Source organism: Rhea americana, unplaced genomic scaffold (genome assembly GCF_003343005.1).
Source record: "Rhea americana isolate MKP2758 unplaced genomic scaffold, rheAme1 scaffold_128, whole genome shotgun sequence".
NCBI classification, from domain to species: domain Eukaryota; kingdom Metazoa; phylum Chordata; class Aves; order Rheiformes; family Rheidae; genus Rhea; species Rhea americana.
Genome location: NW_028185350.1, coordinates 697,132 through 715,677, shown reverse-complemented (window position 1 = coordinate 715,677; position 18,546 = coordinate 697,132). Strand labels below are relative to the sequence as shown.

The following is an 18,546-nucleotide window of genomic DNA, read 5'->3' as shown; positions in this document are numbered from 1 at the left end:
AAAGTAGACAGTGAATTCCAACAGTGTTTCCATTCTTTCTTGCTTCAGTACAGTGAAAAATATATTCTTGTAGAAACACCTTGTAGTAAGTTCTGCCAGTAACAGTGTCCAGGTTTCCTTTCTACAAGGGGCCTTGATGCTAACCTTTGTTCAGTTGCGTAATGTGGTGATTTTGAGCGACTTGAGAAAGCTCTTATAGACAGAAACCTAGTAAGGTGATGGTTGGGTRGGGGCAGGGGGAAACTAAGAACAAGTGGATTTGTATTTCCTTTCAGTGCAGGGAAGATTGCTTCATGTCCTTAAGAGAGCAGCATGGCCCAAACCAGGATATCTAATGAGATTAACTCGGTGTTTCTATTGCAAATGGCATCTTATTAGAGATATGGGATTTTCACTTCCTTTCTGGTCTTCAGTACTATCTCAGAGCAGAAAATACTGTTTTTAGCAGGTGGTTCCCCATTTGTTGATATGGGATCCATCTGCTGCCAGATCATGGTGTGGCTCAGACTTGATGAAGTTCAGGAGTGAGCCCCTGAGTGTGTTTCTGTTGTGCTGGCCAGAACACATGATAAGGTGTTTCTGCAAGCTTTCGCAGAATCACTGAGGTTGGAAGGGACCTCTGGAGATCATCTAGTTTCACCCCAGTGCTGAGGGAGGACTGATGGTAAGCTAACTTGACCATAAAAAAAAAATCTGCTGGGGTAGAATTCTCTGAATGAATGAGAAAAAGCAAGAATAAACCAGTATCACCAAGACCTTGCTTGTGTGTGTGTGTGTGTGTGTGTGTGTGTGTGTGTGTGTGTGTGTGTGTGTGTGTTAAGCTAGTACTAGGTACCTTAAAATTGGATCCGCCTCCTCAGGAGATCAGCATGCTGTTTTTGACTCAAGCTTTCCTTGGTGATCGTGGATAAATCGGTATTTTGCACCTCAACTTCTGTCATCTTTGGAATGCTGTAGAAACATTGGCTATATTATGTGATTTGAAAGTCACTGATGAAAACAAATATAGGACCTTTCTAATAGTGTTGACCTAATATTTGAGAAAGGAAGTGAATATATTTATGCAAAAGTGTGGTTTGATGCTTGGAAGAAGACATCACAATTAAATGCATCTCTTACTTCCTTGAGGACACATGCACACACACATCCCTACCCTTGACATGGCTGTTACTCATTCATTTCCATTACAAGAACAGCTGCAGTAGCTATAGCTATGCTACCTTTGTTAGTGAATGTATGTACGTTACATTTTCAGAATCAGATAATTTAGGCTAGTTGCCTCCATACYTGGGGAGGAGGAGAACTTGAATGTGAGGTGTGGTAGCTTCCTTGGTTGGATCAGCAGTTGACTGGCTGAAGTCTAGAACCAGAGTGAGTGCTGACAGGAACAGAACAGCCTGGGAACTTGGGCTTGAAYGCAGGCTTCAGGACTTAAGTTATTATGACAAGGTAGATGTCGGTCGGGGACAGCTGAGGGCACTCTGTATCTTTCAGAGTTGGCCTCTCATAGAAGCTGGGGTCTTGAGTAGTTTCAGGTTTTATTAAAACAGTTCTGAGGTTTATATATGCCCTAGAAAACGCAATGCTGCTTTGACACCCAATAGAAGACAGCTGGTTAAGCATAAAATAGAGTCTGCCTATGTAAACATTTTCTAGTGTTAAGGTTCAGTTTCAAAACAGGGAAATGGAAGCCGCATAATTTTATAAATACAGCTTTGTTGTTAAGGACCAAAGACTTCCTGTTTTGGGATCTCAGGGCTGTTTCTATTTCCACTGTAAATGGTGAGAGATGGAACATAAACCTAATGTTTACTTTCTTTGAGCAACACATTCCCATATGCCTTCTGATGTTTTCTACATGTGCTTAAACTGTTTTCAGCTGGCCATGATATTTTGCCAAAAATAGAAATGGCAATTTCAAACTAATCTTTTTTCTTTCTTTTTTTTTTAGTTTCCACCTAATCTTTAACAAGTTCTTCTTCATTGTTATTAAAGGGAGAGCATTCCCTTCCAGAAACTTGCCCATTTGTCATAAAGATTACATTATTACAAAGCAGTTCAGATTATAGTGTTTTCATTCAGTGCTTTCTTCTAGTCCCTGTGGAACAGCATACTTAATTGGTAGATTTTTTTTTCCTTTAAAGCCAACAAATCAGCCACAAAACAAGTCTCCATTTAAAAAATACTGCTCCTTGGTAACGCCRTCTGTTTATAGCACTCACAGTTGAAGGCTGATGTGTATCTGGGTCCACTTTTACTCATTTCTATTCTGTAAGAACTTGTACAAGTTTTAAACAATGTTATTTATTAAGTCAAGTGAACTAAAAGACACAAAATTCAATTTTTTWAAAAAAAACTAAAAAATATAAATGTTAAGAGATTATTTTTATAACTACACAACTTTAACATTAAAAATAAGATGCATCAAAATTAAAATAGGCTACAGTTTTATGACCCTCGCAACTAGTGAGGAAATCCYAACTGGCCAGTAAAGCACCTATGAAACTGAGTACCAATTGCCTGATCTGATCTGCAGGAGTTGTGACTCCATGAGGACATGGGCTTCATCTCTTCACGAAAAACAAGCAAGTTCTTGAAGCATACCTTACAAGAGCGAGCTACAGAATATTTTGGGTCTGCTGAAAGTGTCTCATTTGGTTTTGAGAGTCACTGCTGTTATTTGTGTAGATGGCTCCCACCAGCAGTACAGGCTAGTCACGGCTGGTGGTGCAGTTAGAATTGGCCAGAAAACATGGGGGTTGTAGTTTGCTGCATTTTAGGGTGGGTGGGTGTTTTTTTTTTTTTTTTTTTTTAAGAGTAAAGCTAAGGATACGATATTTAAAAATACAGCTGCTCTGGACAACCTGAGGTAGCAGATCTGGTTTAGTATTATTCTTTAATCTGGAGCTGACTACGTTGCAATTCCTTTGTAAATGCTACTGTGGGGTGGGGAAGAGGGGAGCGAGGCAGTTGCAAGATACTGATATGCCATTAAAATCTCCTGTTAAAGGCTTACCTGGTATATAGAGAGAAATCTCATCTGTAGGGGGTGAGCTCTTGTAGTTAAAGTTGCTAATGCAAAGCAACTGCTACTAATGTATCACCAGATTCTCTCAGGTTGTTTCTACTCACCTGATCTGGCAGAATTTACAATTTGATTAAATCAGCTTCTACATTAATGGATTTCCTTTCACAAAGATCCAGCTTTGCATAGAGTGATTATTCTATTTTCTTTAATTTCCACTTTTAAAGAAAGTTAAGTACTACTGCAGTGTGAACGCTTGTACATTGTAATGAGCCATATTATTCTGAAATGGCRTCCGATAAAGCTTAGATTTAATCAACATGTGGCAAGTCTTAACAGGCAGGTGGGTATAGGTTACTTCACGGAAGATAGCTGTGTCTCTAAATAAATAATAAAGAGCCTTTAAATGAATTTCAGTTCCATTCACATCACATATGAGATCTATGGCTGCTTTTTAACGCAGGCTCTTCTTCCCTAGGAATGCTTTGCCAAAACTTAATAGTCAGAGAAAATACTCTTAAGAATAAAACTGCAACAGGAGTTTCAGTAATTCAATAATTTATTCATCTAAAAAAGTGTGTAAAAGTATATAGCTCTCATCCACAAGGTATATATGAATGACATTTAAAATGGAGGTCTTTATTATTATTGTTTCTTTTTTATCAAAGTCTTTTTAGTGTATTGTACCAGCGATATACTGTAGATTTAAAATGAACTTCACATTTTTTTTTGTTTTCTTTCAAATTGTTGGCTATATATAAAAGAAGCTCACTGCAAAATGCTCAGAGGAAAAAAAAAAAAAAAAACAAAGAAATTCAGAACTCCCCAGAAATGTACAGCTTTTACATTTAAAAAAGGTTCTGAAATATACATACAAGCATGCTGGACATTCCCCACCCCCTCCCTCTCCCTTTAGCTCAAACAACTGTATAATAATTCTGATTTAGGCATGAATTTCCAAAGTTAGAAATAAAAAAAAAAAAATAAAATAACTTTCTTCACTCTGTAGGAAAGCCAGGGCTTGTACATTTCAGATTAATTCAGTAAAAAACTCACAAGTAAAATAATGCATATTTAAGGGAAATATTATACAGAACTTTTCACACTGAAGTACATAAGATTTTTCTTTAAAATCTATTGCCATTCATTTATTTTGCACAAAAACGTATAAATATGTCACCAGCTTCTCTTAACTTAAAAAAATTAAATAAAAGACACCAGATGAAAACTACTCCTTGCTGCCCTTTTTTTATTTTTAATTTTTGCTTAGAACCAGGTTTCTGGGGAAGAAATGCCCCTGGATAAAAACGGCCCATTTAAAAAGAACAAACAAACTAATAATCCAAAGTTCAGATGAATCCTGGGAACAAATAACCCCAAAACGGTAAAAGATTACAAATGTCTACTTTACATTTTTCCTCCCCAAGTTAAATTTTTTTTTATACAAGTTTACAATCTTCAACTTTTTATGCTCTTCAAAAGGCCTTGAGAATTTTCTTTTCTGATTAAGAAAAAATAGTACGGCAATATTTTTAAAGTCAATTTTACACTGTACACATTAGATACAAATGGTTTGATATCAGATTTTTTTTTTTTTTAACCTATACATTGCAAAGAAGATACCCACGTGGGAGGTTTGGTGCAGAGAATGAAACAATCCATTTACAGGTTACTTCTCTGACTTCACCTTCTCATTACACAAGCAATTCTTTTTTTTATATAATTTGTTTTAAATGTTACATTATCTCAAGAAAAATACTTTTTAAAATCATAGAATTTCTTTTTCTTTTTTTTTTTTTTAACCAGAACATGAATGTCTTTTGGAAGAACTTTAAAATTTGTAGGTTTTTCTCCACAGATAGATAACTAGGTCACACAGCCTGATCAAAGTGCCCGACCCCTCACATAAGGCAGTCCATGCCTGCTGCAGAGTGCAACATCAAACATTAGAAAATGGAGTTTAAATATAAACCCCTTGAAGCCTGGAATGAAGGAGTCATAAAAATACTTCAATTAGCCATTAACCTTTAAAATGGCAATCATTTTACTAAACAAAGTAACTTTTCCACCACAGTGGTATAACTTCAAGTACTAATTTAATGATATAATTTTTAAAAATTATTTCTTTGAAATAATATTCCTATCATCAGAAAAAATACACCAGATTTGTAACTGATTTAGTGTAAACAAAAACCATATTTTTGGATATGTACATGGACTAGTCTGCCCAGCATTAAAGGGCGACTTGGGTTTCAGTAAATAATTTTCTAGCATCATTAAACTTAYTGGAAATATATTTCAATCATAGCTCTACAATAGATTAATTTACCACTTTCCATTTGCCCTTACATTGGGCTTTAAAGTATTTTTCCTCCCTACCTCTCACTCACTCTTCTTTTATTAGGTAGTGTTATCCTTCATTAAACACTGGCCATTTCTTGCTTTAACCAGGCTAAATGCAGGTGTGAATTCCTTAAAATACAAGTATATTCTTATCAGACTATGCTGACACAGTTAGAATTCTAAATATACTCCCCTTCCCAACTTGGACTTTGATTGTTACTAGCTTCATTTTTGTTTTCTAGGTCAGAAGAGTGAGAGGTACATAGATAAATAACCCTACGGTGGAACGGAGCTGGATTGTTAAAATATTCTACTGTTCCCGGTCCTTTATAATTTAATCCCTTCCCTCCCCAAACCTAAAAATAAATAAAATATCTCCAGACCATTCATATCTACATGGACAGGTAACAAATGCATGCATTCATCCCAATCCACTCTGACAGGAACTCCAGGTAGACAGAAAACTCCAATATTAATACAAGACTATGACTGGTTTTCTTCTTCTGCAAAGTCCCAGTTGGTGATGTTCAAACAAGAAAATAACTGTYGGAAAACCCAAACTGGTCACTAAAAGATATTTTTACTTGCAGGGCTGAAACTGCTCTTGGTTGTATATCAGAGTTCCTAATGCAAAAAGATACTGTAGTCTTCCTCAAAAAAGAAAAAAAAAAAAGAGAGAGAGAGAGAAAAAAAGAAAAACACACTGACCAGTAGTTACTGGGCCACCAAACTAACACTGGCTTGAGGTTACTGTGTGTTCACTGTTCTTGGATGTTCCCAGATTTTGGACTGAAGCTGCCAGAGATGTTAATGGGTAGTTTAGTTTTGAACACTGCAGAATTCACATGTGCTTATGGAGGAACAGAAGCACAGCACACGACTGGTCTGAAGACAAGCAAAATTGTGATTTTTGCAGACTGTGGCACGTTTCTCAGGTTGAGGGGAGAATAAGCCAGAAGAACAAGTGCTTTTCTATCTATTAAAGTATGTTCATGATGGCATTGTACAATTGAGTGAGCACCACAAAGTGGACAGGAAGGCAGGAGCTGCGATCCTGAGTGGCAGGGTTACATGTAAGCCAGGACAGTGCATTGTACTGCTCCAAAACGAACCTGTAGAAGAGAAATGCAGGGAGAAAAATGAAACTGCAATGGTTTACTCCTTTCCTTCTTTCTTTTCTAAAGCATTTAATTCAATTTATCACTGATTTGTCTTGGAGATATACTGAGGTGAGCACTGCCTGGTTCTACTAATGTCGATAGTGTTGGCCAAGTAGCAAACTTGACGTAAATCACATTCCACACACACTTTTCAGCATGAGAATATTTGAATTTGACTCAAACCGTTTGAATCTAGACTTTCTTCCAATACACAGTAGAGATGATAGAATCATAGAATAATTCAGGTTGGAAGGGACCTCCGGAGGTTATTTAGTTCAATCCTGTGTTCAAAACAAGTCTGGACAGATCAGGTTGCACAGAAACTTGTCCAGTAGACTTGTTCAGTAGAGTCTTACCAGGTCTGTGGATGGAGATTCCACAACCTCTCTGGCCAATCTGTTCCAGTATTTGATCAGCCTTACTCTAAAATAATTCTTTCTTTATGTCTAATTAGAATTTCCCAGCTTTTAACTTGTGTCCTTTCCTCTTGTCTTATCGCTGCGCATCTCAGAGCATCATACTCTTACTCAAAACAAAGGGGGAGAGAGTATTACCTCAGAACAGACACAACAGCTCAGTCCTCTGCCTAAGCTGACACAAATTCTAGAGCAGTATATTTACCACCAATTCGAGTTAGATGAGAATATTCTTAATGTTTTTTATTGATACTTTCTACCTGGTATAAGTATCCATCGTTCATTATTGTGTCCCACCCTCTATGCGCTATCATAAAATAGATTTTTTTTTCAGTGTAGTACAGCCCCAACAGATCAGATGAAGCCAAACATTTTTCCAGCTAYCTTCTACAGCAGAATAGGCTCACAACCCTGTATTAATTCAGGAAGAGTATCTCCTTTATATCTCAGGTAATTATCCTAATTCTTGAGATAGCGAGTATGAGGAGAGTGCCTCTATTTCCTTCTATAATTCCATTTGGTTTGGTGAGAAAAAAAATATTTATACAGTCTAGCTTACACCATCAGCTGAACAGAACAATCTTTGGGAGGCAAATCAAGGTATGGTGGCATCCACTTTGTAAGGCACATATTCCTTTCCATATTGTTGCAGAGAATTTATGAAAGAACCCTCGTAATAAGGGTTATAGCTTTAGGGATTAAATATATGTATGTATCTCAAAAATTTATTTATTTCCTATAAGAATAGGAAATAAGTCCTTTTACTGCTCTTTACTAGTGTTGGTAGCAAACATAGTAAGACTAGCTGTTTTTTTCTTCTTTTTTAAAACTACACCTCTACTATGCCTTACCTGTGTGAACACTTGATAAACCTAAGGGCTAATTTTGCCCCCTCCCCCAAAAGCTCCTCTGAAAGAAACAGTTTATCTGAACTTTCAGTGCTGTATTCCCATAACCTTGCAGAGAAAATGGAGACCCTAAAAAGTGCTACCTACCTCAAGACATCTGATGTAGTTTTAGAGTCCAAGGGATGAGGAACACGCTGAGAATTTCTGGCAGGTAAAAGCTCATCGGTCTGCGCTACAGAGATATGRTGGTGCAATGAGGCCTTTGAAAGGAAAGGAAAAAAAAAMCCCACAAATTAACTCTTCATATGGCAAGTTTTTCTGAAGATTCACAGTGAACAAATATAGGAGAGCCTGAAGTGTTGGCAAGCTCAACCTACTATGGCCAAGTGCATTCTGAAGTTCTGTAATCTGTTACATTTTCTCAGGGAAGAAATGACAAGGGAAGACACTTACAGGAATGTGTCAGTGGTTCTCTTGGTATTTCAGTAATAAAACATTCTGATTGTTCAAACTCTGCCGCAGGAGACCCATCACAGTACACCATGCAAGTGTAGGATGGCAGGCCAGAACACTTAACGCAGCCTTTGGCATACTCTGTTCTGTTATGTTTCCTGAATCTCCTTCATCTTTCTTCTGGAACAAGGCCTATGCATTAGTTTATATAGGGCTAGGAAGGAGATTTCATGTTGATCCTGTGCAGGGCTAGAGCCAACCATGTAAACTTTTCAAGTGGGTAGCCTCACAGACCACACAGCCTGCCTAGGCAACCTCTAAGTTATGCTCCACCAACTGTGGCCTGCACATTAGAGGTGGAATACTTCAGCTCAAAAATTCTTAATCCATATCAGATGGAGTACTTGAAACTCTGTCTCGCATAGACCATACATGTTTTCTAATTTTGTGCTGTGTAGCACAAATGAGACAGCACCACCTGCTCTCTGAACGRCATRCAAGTTACTGCATGAATTCAGCCCCTTGCTTTTATTAAAAATTGTCCAAACGAAAACAGAATGTTCCAAGTCAAATTAAACCTTTAGTTCAGCCTAGATCTGAAAGAGTAATTGTGTTGGGGCAGGGGGAAGGGTGGTAGCTCCTTCTCTCCAGTGCAAATCTAGTGTAAGCTTATGGAAGGAATTTACAGTTGCCTGGAGCTCTGTTGACTATGCTTTTACCACTGGAAATGAACCATAGTATTTGTATTACTCATTCACAAAGATGTAGTTTTAAGTTTAGGGTAAAGCTTCATCTCTAGCTCTATACATACAGTGGCTTGCATTTCATATTATTTTTGAGMTCTCCATTTAGCAGGTTTAGAGCAAAGCACTTCAGGAAATCTATCCACGAAAAAGCGGAGGGAATAAGGAAGATGACATCATTTAATTGGGTACTTCAATACTGAGCTGGTGGAGGTGGTATACTGGATATAAAGCCCCACTTTATGCTTTATAAGAACAAATACAGCAGTCATTCTTAAATGATAACTGTAAAATGCCTTTTTGCATGAGGAAAGAATTGAGAAATACTGAAGACTTGGATAATAGCCTGGCAGGCACAGATAAGAATTTAGCTAGAAGACTACATGATACTTGTAAAAAATGTTTTAACATTTGCTAATTAAACTGGAAATGGATAATGAAAGTAGTACTGTCTTAACTACTCTGTATGTTGCTTGCTCAACTATTTATGTGATGCTCTTCAGTGCATATTTTTCACCTTATTTCCTTACTCATTAGTTCAAATCCTTTTGATTCACGCAAGTAAAAGCCTGCATGTCTCTCTATAGGGGGCAGTGAATTGCTAGTAGTTGAACTAGTTCTGCTGTAGACCTTTTGCAAGGACTAACAATTTTCCATTCTGGAAACTTTGTGACTTTTACCACATATAAGGATATAGGAATGGAGAGTAAATTTTTAATCCATGTGTCATAACTGGACTATGGCAGAATAGGAGCTATGGCCCTCCTGACTTAAGTCAACCAAAATTTAGGAAATGACAATCATGACACTTCCTTAATACTGGATATGGCTTTGATGATTTCATATTTAGAAATTGCCATATTCTATTCCATTTCAGGTAAAGGCTGTAGGAACAGAAAGTAAATGTTAATAGCCAGCTATCTAAATTCAAAGCTAGAATTATATTTCTGTTACCAATGCTGTCAGTTGAGGTAACATGCAAAGTCAACATTTTCATGGAAAATTCACAGGAGATTAATAGAATTCTTCCTCTCTTTCCCCTGTAAAAGGATACTAACACAGACCTTCAGGAAGAGAGGACACTGGTTTTGTGCCTGAGGACAAGATGACCAGAACCACTGTGGAAGATTCTCAGCTTTGGCAGTTGATACAAAGTATCCAAGAGCAAGGGGTTGCTGCTTCAGTTCTTCAGGGGCTTCTCTAGAAAGAAGACGTTCCCCTTGGCTCTGAAGAAAAAGTTAAAAGGCATTTGTTTGTTTTATGTCATTACACCCCCCCCAATAACATTCATTTTGTTTACTGATCATTCAGGCTTTAATGCAGTTTTGTCTTGTTATTAATGAGCTAGCCTTTAATCTCAGGCTGTGCCATGCTTTCCCTTTATTCATAAATCTTTAAGTTGTCTAATCCTTTCCTTTGGTTGGGTTTCTCAGGCGTATGTTTCAGAATTACTTTAAGTTCCCTAACAGCAACGTTAAGCTCTTAAATTGAAGTGAGTTTATAGAGATGCTAGAGTAACTTACAGGTACTACGCTCTGTCATGAACCTCAGTAGCTTAATGTGGGCAGGCAGAGAACAGAGCGGTGTTGATTTTAAGCTTTTACTGCCTCAGTAATTTTTTTTTTAGCTTTACAAGATATCCCCAAACCTAGAAAAATTATCAAGTCACACTGCAGATGTTTCTGACTTCAGCTAATGGAAGAATGAGTTACACACTCAGCTATGCAAGAACATAAAATACCTGCATCTTTATAGAGTGTTTGTTGTTTAAGTTAGTTACTTTTATACCTTAAAAAAAAAAGCTCTGCTCTATTTTCCTTTATTCCTTTACTCCTTGCTGTGAATAACTTGAACAGAAGATACTATGTTTTATACATGCAGACACTCAGTGTGGGGAAAAAGAAACAGCTGATTCTGCTTTTCTAGTTATATCAGTTATTAATTTATTTAAATACAGGGTTATTTTAGAATTAGTTATTCATGTTTTCATACATGGGGAAAGTTATTTGGAGAGGAGAGAGTGGAACAACATGAAAAAGTCTTCAAAACTAGTTTTGTCAGATATTAGATTGCTGCCTCTCAGCATGTATGTATGTGTTTTTATTTCTGTAGACTAAAACCAAGATAGATGAACCTTCTGCACACCAGGCTGTTGTGCAGGAATGTTTCATGAGAGTTTGTCTCCCAGTGTTTATAAAAAATGCAATATATATCATGGACCACATTAATAAACCTAGAAGGACTGCCTTAGGTATTAGAATGGCTGACTGCCATTCCATTCTGAAGTACATTTTTATTTTACATAGATTTACTTTTTGTAAACACTCTTCATTATTTTGCTTTTACTTTTTATTTCTTAGAAACCCCCCTCTCAAAAAAAAAAAAAAAAAGATAAACTTGCAAAGTATTCTGGACGGGCAGTCCATTTATTCCACATGGACCTTTAAGTCAGCAGGAGAAAAAGATTCTAAGAAACTGGCTTAATCACAGAACCTTCAGTGCTAGTCCTTGAAGCAGGTCTTTCTCCAACAGTAGTATCTTGATCAGAAATCAAAGTTAAACAGTCCATAAAGCTCAGAGAAGGCTACAGTGCACCTGGCTGCAGGCACTTGGAAAACCTAACAGTAGACCTTGAAACTGGCTGCTGAGCAATCAGGACTTATACTAGTAAACTGCAGCAATCAATTATGGGCTACATGGACGGAGGCTTGACCTTCCCTGACCCACAAGGTAATGATCACACGCTGTTGCTTTTTTAAAACCAAAAATTACACATCAATTACTAGGCCCTTGTTAATGGTTAAACTGAATTACTATGACAGGTTCATCTAGAAATGGCTTGTCCAGGTCTCTAAGCTCTTTGGTCATTAACCTTTCAATACTGTTAAGGCATTTGGATAGAGTTCCATTGAGAGTAAGTTGTATAACACATTTTTCTAAAAGTGGTACAGAACAGAGGTTGTTCAATCACCTAAATATGAAAGGGAAATTGTAATGAGTGCTTAGTTGTGATTTATGACTAGAGGTTTTGGGAACAAAATTTAAAACTTTTAATTTGCCCACATAACAGTTTGAAATAACCAAGCGACAGAAATGTGTAATTATTTAGCCTTTGAAAAGTGAGTTGAAGTATTAGTGTAAGGTGATCATGTATGGAGATCACAAAATATAACGTTAGCGTTTTTGTGGCTGGTGCAAAAGAAATTTTTCCACTCACAGACAATATTAAGCTGACCATTGAAGCATTTTGGCAGAGGTAATAAGGAAATACACAGAAGACTTTTTCCTTCCAGGTGATAAAACTGCCATATCTCAAAATCCTAGTCATTTTCAGGGAGTGAAAATTTCTTTCTTAAGAAGATACTTACATTTAGAAAAATGTGCTGCTTTGTTAGAGTGGATGAATACGTGGCATCATTCACAGTCAAATGTCTTAGCTATACAACTCCCTAAGTAGGTATTTAGTAGTTGTGTCTAACCAGATTTATCGTTTCACTAGAGGAGACTGTCTGAAACTACCAGTGGTAGTTGCAGGTACTGATCCAGTTATTTTAAAAAAATCCAGATTATTATAACAGAACTTTTAAATACACAGACTTATCCATTTCTTCTATTAAAAACAATATTCTATTTCCTTAATAAGACTGTACTACTTACTAAAGAAGTTGTATGCTATCGCTTTAAATGAACTGTTTCTAGAGTAGAACTTCTCTGCTGCCAAATTATGAAACCTCTTCATGCTTCTGCATACTTGCAATGGAAAACATTTTAAATGTACAGCTAAGTCTCTTACACAACTAACTGTATGCATAAGAGTTCCATCAAACATGATCCAAATTACACTAAAGCCAATTCAGAAAAATGTTTCTTGAATTATCAAAAACAATTTGCATTTAAAATAACCACTGGTGTTGGAACCAGCTTTATAAAAGTCACTTCAAACAAAAATAACTTCTAAATAGTATGTGCCTTGGGCTAATTTTTACTAAGAAAACAGCATTTGCATAAACATCTAACACTTGCAGAGTTTATATTGACAGGGTTTTATTATTAGGAGAATTATCTTACTTCTTGCCTCCCACAGAAACTGATCTGATCAGAGGTCTCCATGTCTTCCTTTCTCTCAAAGGCTTGTCACTTTGTGCCAGGGGCATTCTGTATGATTTTCCAGAGAAAAATCCATAAATACAGATTAAGTTCATACAGAATTATTGAATATGGCTCGACCACAAGACATCCTCTTCCTCCTCTCTACCTCTCAATTACCTTCTACACTAACAGCTAACTTTAACTTGGAAAAACAGTCATGGCAGAGGCATCTTTTACCATGGTATTTAGCCAGTACCTTGCTGTTGACTTAATCTACAGAAAAGGAGATTCTGTTGGAGGATCTGGGGGTTTGTTGTTGTTGTTTGTTTTTGTTTGTTCTGTTTTTGCTTTTGCTTTGTCTTGCTTTTCAGCAGCATGTCCCATGAAGTGCTAGAGCCTTACCCTACTATGCTGGAAGTGAGATCCCACTCCAATACCGGATGGGGAACCAGGGGAAGGAACCGGGGAAGAATTTGGTGGAGAGTGAAGATTCCCTGTTATTAAAATTCCAAAGTCGTTGTCTATGTCATCTGGGAATGGGAGGTCAAACATGTCATCTGAAAGAGAAAAGAAAAAAAATCATTTCTCATCTCCTGTACTTGTTTTTGTTAAGAATTTTCTCTAATACGTTACCATTCCCTTTGAGGGACACACACTTGAGACAGATCTGAAGGCAGCAGTACACATTTTACAGTTTCATCCTTCTTAGTACCTTTGACTTCAACCACACAGATTTGAAAGGAAAAGTTAGCAGACATCTACTAAAATCATGAATTCTACAGTATACAAAAATCCTGTCATACCAGCTTAATAACAATTCCAAATGAACTTTTTAACCAAAAGAATTACACCTCTCTGCAGCTGGTCACAGAAATCCATTAACAAAATACTTGAAATACATTAAACAAAACTACATAAGCTACCCTCAGCAGGTGCTGTTCTTCGGGCTCCTAGTGCACACCAGCATATTGGTGCACATTTGCTCAAAGTATTCTGGGAAGAGCCCTAGCAGCTTCAAAGAAATTGTTCAGAGTCAAGTACTGCTCAGCATAAGGGCAGCAGGGCCTGATCCACACTCACATGCAATGCACTTTTATGATTATTTTAAATACTGCAGCAGGACTTCCTGCAACTCTACTTTTAATAGTTTGATTTCATCTCAGAAGTTAGATATACTCCTATTACCATAACTTGCGAACATATTTTAATTTAATTCATATTAATATGTGGGATGGGAGTAAAAATGCATTGAAAATATATTTGCATTCTATGAAAAGTACATTCCATTGCTCAGTTACTTGGAAGTTACAATGCCATGGGTAATTTATGTGATGGAAACCTAAGATTATAAACATAGATCAAAACATTACAAACATCATAGTATAGCTTATACGGATTTTTTCCTAATCTAATGTCTTAGTAGGCAAAGACATGTAAAAAGTATAATGACATTCAAAGTATGTTTTAGATGGCTCCCCCTGTCCTCTCTCTGTCCCCTGAATTAACTGGATTTAGAAGAATCACAGCCAGATTTATATTAAAACACACTAAAGAGACCCTAAATAATAGTCAAACATTTCTATATAGTTTTAAATGTGTTTTACTATAAATCATTTATCTTGAAAAATTTGCTCCAACTAACATCACATGAAAATGGAAAAGAATTTGTCTTGCACTAATTTCAAGATGACGTCCTGGTGCTCAAATAGGCAGGTGGTTGTTTTTCCTCGTCTTCTGAGGAGAAGCACTGGATTGCAAAAGCAATGAATTAGCTTAGTTTATTAACTTCTGTCCTACAACCTCAATAAACAAAACAGAACTAATGTTATGCTCYGCTAAGCCTCCAAAGCATAAATGAGATGGTTAATAGCATAGGAAGCAGTTTAATCATTAAATACAACAGAGTTAAGAAAATTAAATTTAACACCATTTTGGAAAACGCCAGCTCCTGTACCTGATTCTAATTAGCATCTGAAGCACTAAAGGGCAGGTTAATGCAGGTTAAATATTTGTCAGCACAGCATTCAGTCAGGGTTCTGGGGCCTTGAAAGGACAGCTGCTTAAGTAATAAGAAAGGTAACTTCCCTTTTGTGAGACTGACTGAAATTCTAGGAGGAGCAGATCAAAGCAGACTCTTTCATTAAAAATACCAGATCTTTCTTCTTCTCTCTACTCCACCTCCCCTCCTATTAGAATACTTCCTTCTGTTGTAAAGGTTTGTAGTTACTCGTTTTAAATTGTTTTATAATAATTTAAAAAGATTTATTGCATAACAGAAAAATACTGATTTGATAAAAAGTATTAATCATAGTCTTGCTGTTAAGATTTATAGATTGAATATGCTTAAAAACACCCCCATTATATTAAGAACTCTTAGTTTTGTCTATTTTGCCTACTTTACATGAAGTTTAAAMTTTTAAAACGAGTACCTCCTTCCTGACAAGTTTTGCACGCAACAGACTATCAAGTGAACCACTAGTATAAAAAACAATTTGGCTTGATCAATTCACAAGTCAACTCACAATAACAAGAAAAAGCATTTTAGAGTCTGTGCTTCTTTTATTACTATTTGTTTTTCCAAATTGACTGGTCATTAGAGAATATTGCTTTTGGAATAAATCARTATGATTACCTGAAAAGAATGTTCAGAAAAATATAGTATATTATTCTCTAACTATAATGTAGGTGGTGTCGTTTTTAAATTAAATTGAGGTGGTATATGGTCCTTTGGAGAACACTGGTCCATTCAGTTTTTATTGCCAACTGGTACTGCTCTGCTTGTACCTTTTGAGTAGGCCACTGGAAAACACAAATATTTCACCTCCTACACTAGACACAAATGTTAACTTACCATTAGTAGGGCTGAATCCATCCTCATTAGGATAATTTGCTGGTGCTACCTGGATAGTAGCAGAGGTTGGGAAAACCAAGATGTGTGTACAGGAGGCATCCTGAGGGGTATTCAGCTGAGATGATTGCAGATTCAGCGCAGTACTCCGGCCAAACACTGATCCCATAGTGACAGCATCTTCCAGGAAAGAAGCAATGGCAAARACACTGATTTGCATCATCTTCAAAATACACGTTCTGTGTCCAATTAAATTTATGTGCATATGATCTGGGTTTGCAAACTAACACAAGCATTTAAAAGAAGAGCCTGAAATTAAGATCACATGTTGTACAGATAATGTTTAACTATGTGAATTCTCACATGATGCCTCATCTTTCCCTTCATTCTGCTGCTCCTTGAGCAGAGATTTGCCTGTCAGACGCGGAAGTCAAATTTATTTTGGATACCCACATCTATATAAATCCAAATTATGTAATGTGCCCCACTGTGGATGGTATTAAAAGACATAACTTGGCATCTATTTTCTCATGCTGCTAAAACTCTGCTTTGAAAATTATTCAGCTTGATGAGTAATTTTCAGGCTGGTTTAGTTCTATTCCATGCAGTAATCTTTTTTTTTTTTTTCCTTCCTAAACTATAGAACCGGAGCAGTTTGTAAGGATCTCTCACCATACAGATAACTGTACATACTTACAAAGTACAACAAATAAGGAAAGGTAAACAATCCAATACAGAAGAACTTAATGAAATTAATTTTACTTTGACTTAGCCCTGTGGACTGTAGCTCACAACCGAGCTCTTTAAAAAACTTGGGCTTATGAAAAGGGAAGTAGGTTTATTACTTCTTTTTAGTCTCCTTTCACATTACCAACTATTAAAATGTTTGCAGTCCTCCTTGCATAAGGGCTTGTACAGCATCACATTTCAGCTGATGTGAACTGGTCTACCTCAAACCATGACCTCCCGAAAGAAATCATCATCAATTTGACAGTGACATAAAGTAATTTTTCCTCCTGGGAATCAAGGCTCCCAACACAGTATAGCTTCATGATATTTTGGGGAATTCTGCTGGCCTAACCTATTTTCTCCAATATTTAGCCACGCTAGTCAAGGTCTTACTGTTAGGCCCAGAAGTCTCCCAAGACTGAAGTATTTCTTATGTGGTATCTATGAGAAGAGAAGTTTAAGCAGCATTGAAATAGATGGATAAAAATTTACCTGGCATCACAACAAAGGAGCCTTGTGGTTCCATGGCAACTAAGCAGGCACTGAGGATAGAAGGAGAGTCCGCTGATGAGATACCACACATGCGGCACACCTCCTTTAGCTGTTTGCTGATTGTCTGCAGGGAACATTCCCCGAGGAGGATACTCCAATCTGAAAAAAAAGGAAGTTTGATAGAACATAACGGGATTCTGAAAAATCCAGCACTTGCTTGAAAACAGTGAAATACTAATAACATTTTGCATTTAACCCTTTCCACTGGGAGATGTAGCATTCAAACATAAATGGATTGAATTCCCACATACTTCTTCTGAAGCTTAAAAATTAAGGAACAACTGAGAGCTTGACCAAGTCACTTAAAGTTGCTCTGTATTAGAACTAGGAATACAGTCCTATATACTGTGTATAGTGCTTTAAGCATTAAAGCATCCTTCCTTTCAATGATGGAAGACAAGCAGTAGAGGACAGTACCCTTTTCACAGAGATATGAGCAGAAAATTTGAGGGTTATAAAGTACATTTTCAGATTAGACTGGTAAGGCTGGCTCATAGTGTACTGATACATGCAAAGGTATTTTTAATGCATAGTAATTTTTCATGTACAGCAGAAAAAAGAAGTTGGTACTGTAGAATAGTTATTCTGGGCTGTTTCCCCCTTAAATAATTGTATAGCTCTCAGAACTGCATATTGAAGCAGTTACTACAAAATAGTTTATCCTGTGATAACTTGTTGGTTTTCCAGTGATCTAACTGCATTACTCTGATAAATCACTTAAGAATATGAGTTTCTGTAAGAATGAGTCTTTAATTCTACCTCTAAGGTATGAGGAAGTACTTGTCTGATGTGAAACAGGGCAACCTAAAAGGATTTATTTTATTTTACTTTATATTTTGTTTTCTTATTTATATCCAACTGTTGCTGAACTGCTTTTTTATTTTCTTGGAAAAGGACATCCATTTTCATCTAACATGCTCCATAACTGGAATATTTGACTAGTAAGCAAACATACGAATTCACACATAACATATTTTCTAAAATTTTCTTACAAGTAAAATACATGAAACAAAGTAAAATACACTAAATAAAGCAAATATAGCAAATGTTTCTTCAGAAAGTTGTCAGCAAAGGGGCAGACAGGCCTTCAGTGGACCTCAGTTAACCATTTAGCTGACAGATTCACAAAATTAGAGGAAGAGAGCTACTGATTAAATTCTTAATCTGTCCTGCCTTCATTCCACTTAACTCTAATGCATGTGATGAATACCAAATTCATCGACCAGAGCAGGCAACTTCTTTTCTTCTCCCTGCATATACTACATGGGAGAAGGTTCTCTCCTCACGCCCCACAATATTTTCTTGTGCTTTCAGACTAAATTTTTATTCCTTGTACACTG

At 36.7% G+C, this 18,546-nt stretch overlaps 1 protein-coding gene across 3 annotated transcripts in view; it reads right to left on the bottom strand.

Moving 5' to 3' along the window:
* Positions 1–3,566: 3,566 nt before the first annotated feature.
* Positions 3,567–18,546, bottom strand: part of MED13L (mediator complex subunit 13L) — a 201,980-nt gene continuing 187,000 nt past the window's right edge. For all 3 annotated transcript variants that reach the window (XM_085326133.1, XM_085326134.1, XM_085326135.1), the window contains 6 exons: positions 17,147–17,305; positions 15,929–16,105; positions 13,480–13,634; positions 10,053–10,214; positions 7,940–8,052; positions 3,567–6,480 (listed from right to left, as the gene is read on the bottom strand). In XM_085326133.1, coding sequence (XP_085182259.1) covers positions 6,348–6,480; positions 7,940–8,052; positions 10,053–10,214; positions 13,480–13,634; positions 15,929–16,105; positions 17,147–17,305 — 899 coding nt within the window. In that variant the 3' untranslated portion in view covers positions 3,567–6,347. The remainder of the gene's footprint in view (positions 6,481–7,939; positions 8,053–10,052; positions 10,215–13,479; positions 13,635–15,928; positions 16,106–17,146; positions 17,306–18,546) is intronic.